At 41.0% G+C, this 13,719-nt stretch overlaps 1 protein-coding gene across 4 annotated transcripts in view; it reads right to left on the bottom strand.

The window, feature by feature from the left end:
- The window catches only part of ADCY2 (adenylate cyclase 2), a 401,614-nt gene that overhangs the window by 63,782 nt on the left and 324,113 nt on the right, over nucleotides 1-13,719 (bottom strand). For all 4 annotated transcript variants that reach the window (XR_005063085.2, XM_073238029.1, XM_037024865.2 and 1 more), the window contains exon 15: nucleotides 6,205-6,289. Coding sequence is in view for 3 of the 4 variants with exons in the window: in XM_073238029.1 (XP_073094130.1) it covers nucleotides 6,205-6,289 (85 nt within the window). In the remaining variant the exon portion in view is untranslated. The remainder of the gene's footprint in view (nucleotides 1-6,204; nucleotides 6,290-13,719) is intronic.

The raw sequence follows: 13,719 nt of genomic DNA on the forward strand, positions 1-13,719 counted from the left end.
AAGAACAAGAATAACTGTGACAATGAATAATAAGAGCAGTTTAAATTTAGAAAAATTTAAATAAGACTTTCTCTTTCTGTGCTCTTTTATGGGTTGTTTCCTCAACTCTTATCTTACCCTCTTCAACGTAACTAATGAGTTTTTAATTTCAAGAAAATGGAAGATGGAAAAGAATGATCAGGTTTAGAGGTTTGGAGCATGGTCCCTGTATTCTCAAATAGTACGGTAGAAATATTAATGGACTCTTACTCATGTGCATGTGTAACATGTTTTAAGTTAATCACAAGAAGAAGACACTAGACTATGTAACTTCCAAGTCACTAGAGGGAACAAAGGAGAATGAAGAAACTCCACAGGTTCAAAAGAAGTCAGAAGAGGAGGAAAAATAAGAAGCAAAGATGATACAAGAAGGATAATAAAAACAAAATAACACTAGCGGTAGTTATAATACATATAAATGTATTACACTTGCAGGTAAAAGAGAGAGATTGCTGGAAAGAGAAAATAACGTATGGCTGGTTGCTTGTTGACCTGAGACACACGTGAAACCTACAGAATGACAAGGAAAAGTTGAATAAAAAGATGGAAAAAAGGACACTGGGACAATACTAACCCAGAGAAAGCTGCTAGAGTTACACTGACATTAGAGAAAATAAGCTCCAAGAGAAAAACACCCCTGCGGTGTAGAAAGCTTTTCTATCGGCTGGTGTGTGACCTACTTTCCTTCCTCAGAGCAATCTCTCTGTATGCATGCTTTCACCTCTGCATGGGACAAGGTTGGTGGGCTGGCATCATATTATCTCTACTATTCAAAGCACAAGGCAACCACATGGGGAGAAAAATTTCTTCAGACATTTTCTAGCACTTTCATTTGCTGTGTCTGGCATACTTGTTCTAAAAGATGATTTTTAGGGTGTTTTCGGTGGTATTTTGGTTAGATTACTCCCTTTTTTACAGAGATGTAAGTCCACTCCAGATAGTTTAGAAAGTTAAATCTGGATGTAAATGTGCCCTTTTTTTATTACTTATTATTGTTATTATTACTACTTAATATTATTTATTACATAGTTATTACTTATTACTAGTATTACTACTATGACAATTATTATTATCCTTTATTGCTCATTGCAATGAAAATGTGAACTTGTATCTCTTATTTTATATTTAAACTTCCACTTAGAGAAAAAGGATTGTTTTGATTATCATATAAAATATATGGAAACACTCTGAAGGGCTCTCATATGTGAAAAGATTTTGCAAGGTATTATTAGTATGGGTACTTTCTTACTATAATATTTTAGAGTCTAAATCCACTCATAAATCAACTTTTGTCCCCCACATTATATCAAACATTTTTAAAGATGCAGTTATACTTTCCCCAGAATCCAATTTTAAATAAACTGGACCAACAGCTGAGTAATGCATATTGGGAGACTAGGAAAAACAGATGAGATTCTGTGAAAGGGTATCTTGACTTACCGATGTGATCCTGACCAACAGATGCTCAGCAGTTGCCACAAGGCAACCTCAGGGTCACGCTGGCCAATGACTGTGACAGGGACCCCTTTGCCTAGTGCTGGGTGCTGCTGGTGGCTCTCTGCACACACATCCTGGCACCCTCTGGAGCCTGCCTCCAATTAATTATAAGCCTGATTCCAATCCAGGCTCTACAACCTACTGTCCATACACCACAGGGAAAGTCACATGGCATCTGTGAGCCTCTGTTTTGTGGACTGTAGAATGGGCCTTCCCTCCAAGGACTCTTGTGAGGATAAATGAGCCAGCATGTATCAAATGCCTAGCAGAGTAAGTCAACATTTTTAATGTAACAGAATATTTATTATTTGGAAACTACAATGGGGTGAGATGCAGAACTACTCAGGGGGTCTCACCACCATGGCTGTTTATATTGATTCTGCAGGTTCTCACCCAAGGACTGGGAACCTCTGCAAGTTACATAGTCATCACATCCACATCTCCATCGTCAAGAGCTCTGCTTACTACTCCTGCAGAATATTTTGTGGAGGGGAACTTTTCTTCTAAATGATGGAAAATGGAGACTCACTGAAGTGCACAGCAACTCCAGAGTCCTGGGTCCCTTTTCCACAAAATGTGGGGCTGCACAAGGCTGTCCCTGGGTCCCGTTCAGCTCTCAAGTTTTACAATTCTGAAATGCTATCCAGCACCTGCTGTAGAAAGCTAAGCACCTTGCGAAGGAACAGTGCAGAGGCCCCTAAGGAGGTGGGACAAGTGAGGACAGGGCTGCTGGGCCAGGTTGCCGGAGGGCCAGGAGCTGGCCAGGATTCTGGTCAGGAATGTGGCGACTGAGCTGAATCCAGAGCTGCGAGCTTGGAATAAGTGGGGTCTGAGTGAGGATCAGGGATCTCTGAGCAGTGTGCCAGGAGGTTGTGCTTGGGTGCAACCCAACATTTAATATCAGGCTTACTGATGTTAAATATTATTTTGTGTTTCAAGTGCCTGAAGTGCTACAATGGACAAAACAGGGCTGAAGAGAACTCAGTGATGGTCTTTCCATCTGAAAGAACACAAATAATGATATGAAATAGGCAGACGGACCAGCAGGCCCTGGAGGCAGAAAGTGTGGCTCTTCAGGGTTGGGTTAGGAAGTTCTACTATTTCCAAATCCAGGAGACAGCCTGAAGCATGTCAGAGCCAAGTAATCACGGTGCATTTGAGAGGGAATTTCAGAACCACAGGACATGGTCACCACCTCACCATGGCTTCACTAGTTCCCACATGCATTGACACACAACCTGTCTCCCTGCCAGGGCACCCAGAGAAGGAGAGATGAGCGCTCAGAGCACACCAGCTCTGCCTGGCAAGGGTGGTGTGGGTGAGACCAGGGAGGTGCTCCACGGAGCCAGATGAGTGGGTGATGCAAAAAGAACCTCATGGATATGACCAAGAAGTCCATCAGTGCATACTGAGCACATGCTTGTTAACCCCATGTCTGTGGGCACATTCCTCCGGATTCACCAGGAGAGAGAAAGCAGGTGTGGGAAACATTCTTGTCCTAAAGAACCTGCTATACGTAAGGGGAAAGAACAGTCACACTCACCACCAAGCCAACCCAAACCAATGGAGTTAAATTGTTATGTGATCAAGTACTGAACTATGTGGTACGGACCCTACGTCCCACGGTGCTCAGGGAAGTTCCTCGGAAGGTGAGCACTCACAGAGCACCCCTTCATGGACGAGAATTTAGAGGTGGGCAACATGGGGGAAGGCGAGGGGGCACTGCTGGGGGGCACGCTTCGGCCGGAGTCTCACGGGGGGGCAGACGGCACTGCTTGAGGCTTCTCATAACAATAATGACCAGAACGAATAATTCCCCTGACATCTTCAGAATATGTCACTGAACGGAATATCTATGACTTCTCCATCAAGAGGAAAACAAATTGCATTTCATTAGGATTCTTACTTGGGGCCCAGCTCATGTGTCCCTGCCTTTTCAGCACAGCCAGCTGAGCAGCGACCCATCACTTGACTTACTTCTGTGCTCTTTTCATGTAATGGAGAGCAGCAAAGGGAAGGTTGGTGGAAGAGGAGTATCAGCCAGGCTTACCTTCCCTCAGAATCCTTCAGAGACGTGTTTTACTTTAATTCCTTGTACAGAGAATTCAGTACAGATACTATTAGCAGCAATGCTGCCTTTGGTGTTTAAGTTTCCAGGAGTTTAACTTATGTGGATAGAAGCGGAGTCTGGGATCTTAAGTACTCTTTCATCAACTCAGTATTTAATCCATAAATAAAAGCAAACTTGACAAAAGCTCATACATTTGGTAGATTTTTCAAGAGCCAGGGGATGAGCAGTTGGGATGTAGAGATACTTCTCCAGGGCTTCTGTGCTGTATTTGGGACGTACACTGTTTCTGACCAACTTTGGAGGGTAGACGGGGGAACAAGCCGGAAGCCTTCTTAGGTGGGCTGCGTTGGTAAGTTTGATGTTGAGAGTTAGAATGGTTTAAACAGCAAAAAGAATCTCTGTTGGAATGAGAAAAATCCCTTCTTGGTTTTTATCAGGATTCCGTGGGGACTGAGGATTAGAGCTGGCCACTGGGTGGAGATGCATTCACAGATCCTACTGATTTAAGTTAGGAAAGAGCAGATGTGCTCCAGTCTAGTCTCCTGACCGCTTTGGCAAAATGCAGGCTTCTTGCAAGGAGGATGCAGGCACCAGTTCATTTGCAGCCTTAAAAGGTTGTCTTTGAGACAACGCAGAGTTAAAAAGAACTGTCTAGCATCTGGTGTGTGGGCGTCAGGGTCTCAGGAAGCCCCTGGGAGCCAGAGGAACCAGGCACTGTGCAAGGCGGATCTTGCTCGCCCTGAGAGACCACAGCCTGGGCACAGGAGGGACCAAGGGGGGCTGTGGGAGGTTCAGGGACGAGGTCATGTCATACCAAGGCTGAGGTGAAGGCATTACGTAAGAGCAGAGCATTCCCTCAAGAGCAGACAAGTTGCTCTGGAGAATCCTTCCAGCCTCCAGCTCTGTTGTTTTTTTTCCTATAGCAACTTAGACAGTGGAAAGAAGAAAGTCAGCTGGAAACCTAAATATATACTGTGCTCCTCCCACCCCCTGGGGAGAGAAAACAAGAAATATGGATACTTAGGCTCAATGCTATAAGCAGCTTTAATTAGAACAAGCTTTGGATTTCCAACAGAACCACAAATGATAGTTCCTGTTCTAAAAACCTGAGACCTGGGCTGCAGAAGCCTTTCTAGAGCCAGAAAGACTGAGTGGGGAGCCCATGTGCTTTTCCACCCGAGGAAAATCTCAAGTGGAGAACCAGGCTTCCGTGCATATTCGCATTTTAGAGCTTGACATGGATTCCCATGTTTCAGTATCTACCCAGTCCTCTCTCCTCCACAAGCTACAATGTATCCAGGGGATTTTTAACAGATACCATGTGTGCATTTGAGGAAACTGGAAATCACAGTCCCTCTTTGGAGAGAGTGTCCAATCCAATTAGAAACATCTAAACTATGCGATAGCAGCTGCAACCCACAGAAGTTTGCACAGGTACAAGGCAGGGGAGACAGGGTGTCCCTCGGCCAGAGGCAGACACACACTTCGGGATCTTAACCCTTTTTGGCCAAAAGATTTCAACACATCAGACTGGGATGCAGTGGGTGGCTGGGGTTCCAGGACTGCCGTGTCTGGGAGCCTCTGATGAGAGGACAGGGTTTTAAGAGGCCATGATGGCTGTGTATGACACTGCCAGCAGTAGTAGCATGCCTTTTGCAAAGCAAAATGAGATCACAATGAAGAAGAGTGTAAAGCCATGCTGACTGAGGGGAGCACTTTCCCAGAAGCCAGGGTGCACCCTCACAGGTGCAGCTCCATCCTGACAGTAGTGAGGGGAAGCCTGCACTCTAGACCTGCCTCCTCGGCTGTGCCATCTAAATGGGCTTGTTGAAGTCCAATGGGAAGAAGAGATCATGATTGCAAATTTGTAAAAATGTGAAAAACGTGAAACTTCCTATAACCTCAGATACCACATAAAATGCATTTATTGGTAAATATTTTAAAGCTTATTCCTATTAACTTTGTATAAAAATGATTGTAATAGCGCAATTTGGATTCAAACAGTCTCTGAAGCATCTCCTGAGGATGACCTCTGTGGGAAACCTGGCTCAGAGTGGCCTCTCCTGTGTCAACTCATCTCCAATGAACAAAATTAAACAATGTCTCCTTTGGGGGTTTTTATCCTATTACTGGCTTTCCTAAGATGCTCTCACAGAGCTGGGGCCTGCCAACAACAATTACTTTAGATTTGAGAATACACTGACTTAATTCTTATATCCAGAACTAGCAGTTAAACCATAAGAGTTTACAATGATTGGCTTAAATTAAAACACTAATAAAATATGTTTTTGCATTTTCTATTGTAAAATGTTCCAAATTTTGTGTATGAAAAGTGGATATAAAAGGCATATTTGGTTTAAATTTATTTCCCCTTTACATTAAAAGCCTCAGATTTGTAGTTTCAAGCACTCTGAAAACTTAGAGGAGATGATTGCACATGTACTGCCTCAGTTTATATTCTGGGCCATTGACAGGGAGGGCCATATTGCTGTACTGGGTGGGATCTTGAAATCAACCAGTTTCCTCTTTTAAGTAAGAAACCAACTTTCATTCAATGAGCACAGTTTTCAGAGAAGTTCCAAATTTGAAGTACCTACCAAAAGCTGCCCAGCAAAGCAGACGAAAAGGATAAAGGCAAGTGACAGGAACGCGGTTCCAAAGGAAATCCCGAGGACAGATGTTCTACCAGGAAACAGAAAGGAACAGGTTAGTGCGGGGACAGTTTCTATTATTCTGAAAATCCATCAGTAATGTTTTTGGCTTAACTAGGACTTCACTGAGTGAGGACTTCAATACTCACTAATTTTTTGAAGAATGAAAATGGAGGTAAAACAAACCAAAAATATGTCCACAGAAGAGTGTCTATAGTTGCACCTGATAAACTTGCCATCCCTCATTAAAACTGCCCTGTAAGCAGTAGTTCTTATTAAAGAAAAGTGAGTGTTTATGACTCTAGTGTACAGCTCTAAGTCCCGTGTCTGCACTTGGCCGTGTCCACTGGGTGCCTCCTTCCCTGCTACTGACGTCCTGGCAGCCCTGTCTGATGCCCTTTAAGATCTCATGCCCCATCTTCCTCCTGTTCACTTGGAAACACTGAGTCCTCAGCCTCCTCAGTACAATCCAACCAGATTCAATTTCCTTCAATTCTGATGCAACTGAATGTTTGGTGAAGTTCCCCAAAGATTTCCCAGGCCATGACCTTTACGTTCTTGCCTGAGCCGTGCACTGTGATCCTGTGGAAAACGTGCCCCCTAAGTTATAATTCTGCTCCTGACAGGTTACAGGTAGAAAGAAGTATTTATATGAATTGGGTGTATTTCTGAGAGGTCCTTTAAATAATTAACAAATTCAAAGTCTCTTGAAACTTTTTTAATCCAAGGACTGAAGTATCTAAGGGCATCCAAAGAGCTGAACCATGGTGAATAATCACAGACGAAAGTCCAGTGGAACATCTGCGGAGAGGTCAGGCAGTGTCTGAGGCCCCAGGGGAACCTCATGCCGAGGTGGCTGGCCACACATACTGGCGCTGTGAGCCGCAACACCTGCCTGTCCATACAGCGAATGGCTGACTCAGATGCAAATCAGCAGCAAGCTGAAATGCTCAGCAGGCACAGAGCTAGGAGACCCGTGTGGCGGTGGGAAATAAAAGAAATAATCAGTGAACTGGGTAGACCCCTCAGACCATGACGGGAAGGTTCCACTCAGTTCACACTCTCAGATACCTACTCTAGTATGAGTGATGATTACACGTCGAAGAAGATCAGCAGAAATTTGGCTTTAAACCAATACTTGAGCTCAACCCACTGAAGAATTAGACACTGAGTGATCTCCTGGGCATAGTGCCCAGTGCTTTCAAATACCTAGCTTGGTATTGTTCACATTTGTATGAGTAACAGTAAGTCTCTGCTAGGAAGGTGTCTGTACACCAAATATACCTAGATGTTTGACTAGTCTTGTGTAGCAGGCCCCTGCCAGGCTGTAAGGACACAAAGACAAGTAAGATATCACCTCTGTTTTGAGCAGCTCTCGATGCAGCACCACATGTCCTTACTTCCCCTACTTAGAACATCCTTCCTTCACAGTTTTTAGTTCCCGGTCAGAAGCCACCAGACGCATCACCTCCCCTCCCCTACACACGAGCCCAGAGCCTCCTGCTCAGCAGGCAGTGGGGAGGGAAGGGCGTGTGAGGGCGATGGAGGGCTCCTGGTCCTGTGGCTGGGGAGGGACACAGTGACCCATCTGCGGGACACTCCCAGCCATCTCTCCCATCCATCTCTGTACGAGAGCTCCGCTGGGGCTCCTCTGGCTCTGTGCTCTTCCAGCTCCTTTTTGGTGTCAGGGTAATGCCAACCTCGTAAGGCTGAGTTCAGAGACATTACATCTTTTTCTTGGGGCTGAAGCTGTTTGAATAACGAATGAATGATCTCTTATTGAAGATACGGTAAATCTCAACTACAAAAACCATCTCATGGTACAAGATGGTGATGAAATTAGAATAGAATATTACATATGGTGCCAAGTGCTGAAAGGCTTCAGATCTTACCTAATGCTGAAAAGTAATTACTATTATTACCATATTTTACCGAAGAGAAACTTGCCTAAACTTGCACTTATATTTAATGGTGTGGTAGAGTTTATGTCCATGTGACTGTATTCCTGCCTCAGGTTCTGTTTTTAGGAGTGGACAGGTCAGATTTTTGTCATGTTTACTGTTCTGTTCCTTCTGTCAATTTTGATCATTTTCCTAGAAAATTACCCATTTCATTTAGACTTTTGAATGTCAAATATTCTACATCATATTTTCTTGTGATTTAAAGTCTCCATATTTGAAGCAATTTCTTCTTGTCTTAATATTCTGTTCCTCTTTCTCTCTAGATCAGACTTAAAGCTTTGCATGTTTATTGATCTTCTTAAAGAAAGAGCTCTTAGTTTATTATTAATGTCTATGCTTTCTAATATTTTCCTATATTATTACTTTCTGATTTAACTTTAACAAATCCCTTCCTCCTTCTTTATTTAAACTGATATTATTCTTTTCCTTGGTAGCCATTTATTGCCAATCTTTCATATTTTCTAAGAAATTCATGTAAAGACATAGATATTCCTATAATTACTGCGTTAGCTAAATTCCACAGCTTTTGATTTACAGCAACTCATTGTCATTCTTTTCTAAAAAGCCTCTAATTTCAATTTGCATTTTCTTTTAACACAAGGGTAATTCAGAAGACTAATTTATAGATTTCAGAAGGAACTATTTTTGGTCTTTGCTATTTCTAATTTCATTAGGAATCAACTAGAGATTGTGGTCTCTATTATTTCTACTTTGACAACTACTTGTTCTTCTGGGGTGTGAGAAATATATTCCATTTCTACTGTATCAGAGAGATTTCTGAAAATGATGCTTTTTTTTTTGCTGGAAACAAAGCATATTCTCTAAATAGATCTCTTGTCAGTCCCTGATGAGTTAATCAAATCCCCAATGGGCTGACATACCGGCTCAATTTGATCTGTTAATTTTAGAATGTATTAACAGGTCCCACTACGATTGTGGGTTTGTCAATCTATCTGAACACTTTAATAGTTTCTCTTTATTTATTTCAAAGAGAAGCAGGAATATATGTTTATGACTGTTCAATTTTCTTGGTGACTGTACGATAAGTCTTTCTTTTTCACATGCTGACTGCCTTTCATTGGAACTCCACATTGTCAGAAATTTATATTACTTCAGCTTTCTTTTTCTGTAAGCTATTTCCTGGAATAGCTATTTTCTATCCTTTATTTCTGACCTTTCCCTGCCTTTTAATTTTAGCTAGATCTCTGTATCTAGTGCAGGCATGGCCTTTGGTTTGAACCTCAATCTTTGAGCCTCTTTCCATGAATAGAGCATTTTTATCCATTCACAATTATGACATTTGTTAATATTTGACTAGATCCTTCCATCTTATTTTCTTAAAATGTTTGGTACAATTCACAAAGAAACCACTGGGCATGAAGTCTCCTTTCTGGGAAGATTTTTTAAAAAATGTAATAAATTTAATAGATACAGATGCATTTCAATGTTTTATTCCATTATATGTCAATTTTGGTACATCGTCTTTTCAAGGTATTTTCCCATTATATCTAAATCTTTTGGCCTCAAATAATTTATAACGTTCCATATTTCTCCTTGAATGTCTATAGCATCTGTAGTGATTTATTCCCTACATGGGTGTTTTGTGACTGTCTCTCTGTTTTTCTCTCTTGGTCAGTAGTGCTAGCAGTTTAAGAGTTTTTTTAAACTTTTTCAAAAAACTGACTTTGACTTTATTAATTTTCTTTGTTCGCTATTTTCTATTTTATTGTTTTCTTCTTTCTTCTTTACTATTTATTCCTTTCTGCTTACTTGATTTACTCATCTTTTTCTGACTTCCTAATTTGGAAACTTAGACAACAAATTTTAACCTTTTCTTCTCTAATGCAAGTGTTTTAAAACTACAAATACCTCTCTAAATTACTGCTTATAGCTCCATCCCACACATTTTGATATATTGTATTTTGAAACTCAAAACATTTTCTAATTTCTCTTGTGATTTCTTTTTTTTTTTAAATTTTATTTTGGTATCATTAATCTACAATTACATGAAGGACATTATGTTTACTAGGCTCTCCCTTCACCAAGTCCCCCCCACATCACCATTCACAGTCACTGTCCATCAACATAGTAAGATGCTGTAGAGTCACTACTTGTCTTCTCTGTGTTGCACAGCCCTCCCTGTGCCCCACCCACACTATACATGCTAATCATAATGCCCCCTTTCTTTTTTTCCCGCCCTTATCCCTCCCTTCCCACCCGTCCTCCCCAGTCCCTTTCCCTTTGGTAACTATTAGTCCATTCTTGGGTTCTGTGCTTCTGCTGCTGTTTTGTTCCTTCAGTTTTCTTTTGTTCTTATACTCAACATATGAGTGAGATCATTTGGTACTTGTCTTTCTCTGCCTGGCTTATTTCACTGAGCATAATACCCTCTAGCTCCATCCATGTTGTTGTGAATGGTAGGATTTGTTTTTTTCTTAGGGCTGAGTAATATTCCATTGTGTATATGTACCTCATCTTCTTTATCTAATCATCTACTGATGGACATTTAGGTTGCTTCCATTATCTTGGCTATTGTAAATAGTGCTGTGATAAACATAGGGGTGTATTTGACTTTCTCAAACTGGAGTGCTGTATTCTTAGGGTAAATTCCTAGAAGTGGAATTCCTGGGTCAAATGGTATTTCATTTTGAGCATTTTGAGGAACCTCTATACTGCTTTCCATAATGGTTGAACTAATTTACATTCCCACCAGCAGTGTAGGAGGGTTCCGCTTTCTCCACAACCTCACCAACATTTGTTGTTGTTTGTCTTTTGGATGGTAGCCATCCTTACTGGTGTGAGATGATATCTCATTGTGGTTTTAATTTGCATTTCTCTGATGACAAGCGATGTGGAGCATCTTTTCATGTGTCTGTTGGCCATCTGAATTTCTTCTTTAGAGAACTGTCTATTCAGCTCCTCTGCCCATTTTTTAATTGGATTATTTGCTTTTTGTTTGTTGAGGTGTGTGAGCTCTTTATATATTTTGGATGTCAACCTTTTATCGGATCTGTCATTTTCGAATATATTCTCCCATACTCTAGGATACCTTTTTGTGCTATTGATGGTGCCCTTTGCTGTGCAGAAGCTTTTCAGCTTGATATAGTCCCATTTGTTCATTTTTGCATTTGTTTCCCTTGCCCGGGGAGATATGTTCAAAAAGATGTCACTCATGTTTATGTCTAAGAGATTTTTGCCTATGTTTTTTTCTAAGAGTTTTATGTTTTCGTGACTTACATTCAAGTCTTTGAACCATTTCAAATTTACTTTTTTATTTATTTATTTATTTTATTTTATTTTGGTATCATTAATCTACAATTACATGAAGGACATTATGTTTACTAGGCTCCCCCCTTCACCAAGTCCTCCCCACATGCCCCTTCACAGTCACTGTCCATCAACATAGTAGGATGCTGTAAAATCACTACTTGTCACCAGGTTCACAGTCACTATCCTTCAACATAGTAAGATGCTGTAGAATCACTACTTGTCTTCATTGTGTTGCACAGCCCTCCCTGTGCCCCCCCAAACCTATACATGCTAACGGTAATGCCCCCTTTCTTTTCTCCCTGCCCTTATCCCTCCCTTCCCACCTGTCCTCCCCAGTCCCTTTCCCTTTGGTAACTATTAGTCCATTCTTAGGTTCTGTGCTTCTGCTGCTGTTTTGTTCCTTCAGTTTTCTTTTGTTCTTATACTCCACATATGAGTGAGATCATTTGGTACTTGTCTTTCTCTGCCTGGCTTATTTCACTGAGCATTATACCCTCTAGCTCCATCCATGTTGTTGCGAATGGTAGGATTTCTTTTTTTCTTAGGGCTGAGTAATATTCCATTGTGTATATGTACCTCATCTTCTTTATCTAATCATGTACTGATGGACATTTAGGTTGCTTCCATATCTTGGCTATTGTAAACAGTGCAGCGATAAACATAGGGGTGCATCTGTCTTTTTCAAACTGGAGTGCTGCATTCTTAGGGTAAATTCCTAGAAGTGGAATTCCTGGGTCAAATGGTATTTCTATTTTGAGCATTTTGAGGAACCTCCATACTGCTTTCCACAATGGTTGAACTAATTTACATCCCCACCAGCAGCATAGGAGGGATCCCCTTTCTCCACAACCTCACCAACATTTGTTGTTGTTTGTCTTTTGGATGGTAGCCATCCTTACTGGTGTGAGATGATATCTCATTGTGGTTTTAATTTGTATTTCTCTGATGACAAGCGATGTGTTGCATCTTTTCATGTGTCTTTTGGCCATCTGAATTTCTTCAATAGAGAACTGTCTATTCAGCTCCTCTGCCCATTTTTTAATTGGATTATTTGCTTTTTGTTTGTTGAGGTGTGTGAGCTCTTTATATACTTTGGATGTCAACCCTTTATTGGATCTGTCATTTTTGAATATATTCTCCGATACTGTAGGATACCTTTTTGTTCTATTGATGGTGCCCTTTGCTGTGCAGAAGCTTTTCAGCTTGATATAGTTCCATTTGTTCATTTTTGCATTTGTTTCCCTTGCCCAGGGAGATATGTTCAAGAAGAGGTCACTCATGTTTATGTCTAAAAGGTTTTTGCCTATGTTTTTTTCTAAGAGTTTTATGGTTTCATCACTTACATTCAAGTCTTTGATCCATTTCGAATTTACTTTTGTGTATGGGGTCAGACAGTGATCCAGTTTCATTTTCTTACATGTAGCTGTCCAGTTTTGCCAGCACCATCTGTTGAAGAGACTGTCATTTCCCCATTGTATGTCCATGGCCCCTTTATCGAATATTAGTTGACCATATATGTTTGGGTTAATGTTTGGAGTCTCTATTCTGTTCCATTGGTCTGTGACTCTGTTCTTGTGCCAGTACCAAATTGTCTTGATTACTGTGGCTTTGTAGTAGAGCTTGAAGTTGGGGAGTGAGATCACCCCCACTTTATTCTTCCTTCTCAGGATTGCTTTAGCTATTCTGGGTCTTTGGTGTTTCCATATGAATTTTTGAACTCTTTGTTTCAGTTCATTGAAGAATGCTGTTGGTAATTTGATAGGGATTGCATCGAGTCGGTATATTGCTTTGGGCAGGATGGCCATTTTGATATTAATTCTTCCTAGCCAGGAGCATGGGATGAGTTTCCATTTGTTAGTGACCTCTTTAATTTTTCTTAAGAGTGTCTTATTGTTTTCAGAGTATAGGTCTTTCACTTCCTTGGTTAGGTTTATTCCTAGGTATTTTATCTTTTTGATGTTATTGTGAATGGAATTGTCTTCCTGATTTCTCTTTGTATTAGTTTATTGTGAGTGTATAGGAAAGCCACAGATTTCTGTGTGTTAATTTTGTATCCTACAACTTTGCTGAATTCCAATATTAGCTCTAGTAGTTTCAGAGTGGAATCTTTAGGGTTTTTTATGTACAATATCATGTCATCTGCAAATAGTGACAGTTTAACTTCTTCTTTACCAATCTGGATTCCTTGTATTTCTTTGTTTTGTCTAATTGCCGTGGCTAGGACCTCCAG

The sequence above is a fragment of the Manis javanica genome, chromosome 1, assembly GCF_040802235.1.
Source record: "Manis javanica isolate MJ-LG chromosome 1, MJ_LKY, whole genome shotgun sequence".
NCBI lineage: Eukaryota > Metazoa > Chordata > Mammalia > Pholidota > Manidae > Manis > Manis javanica.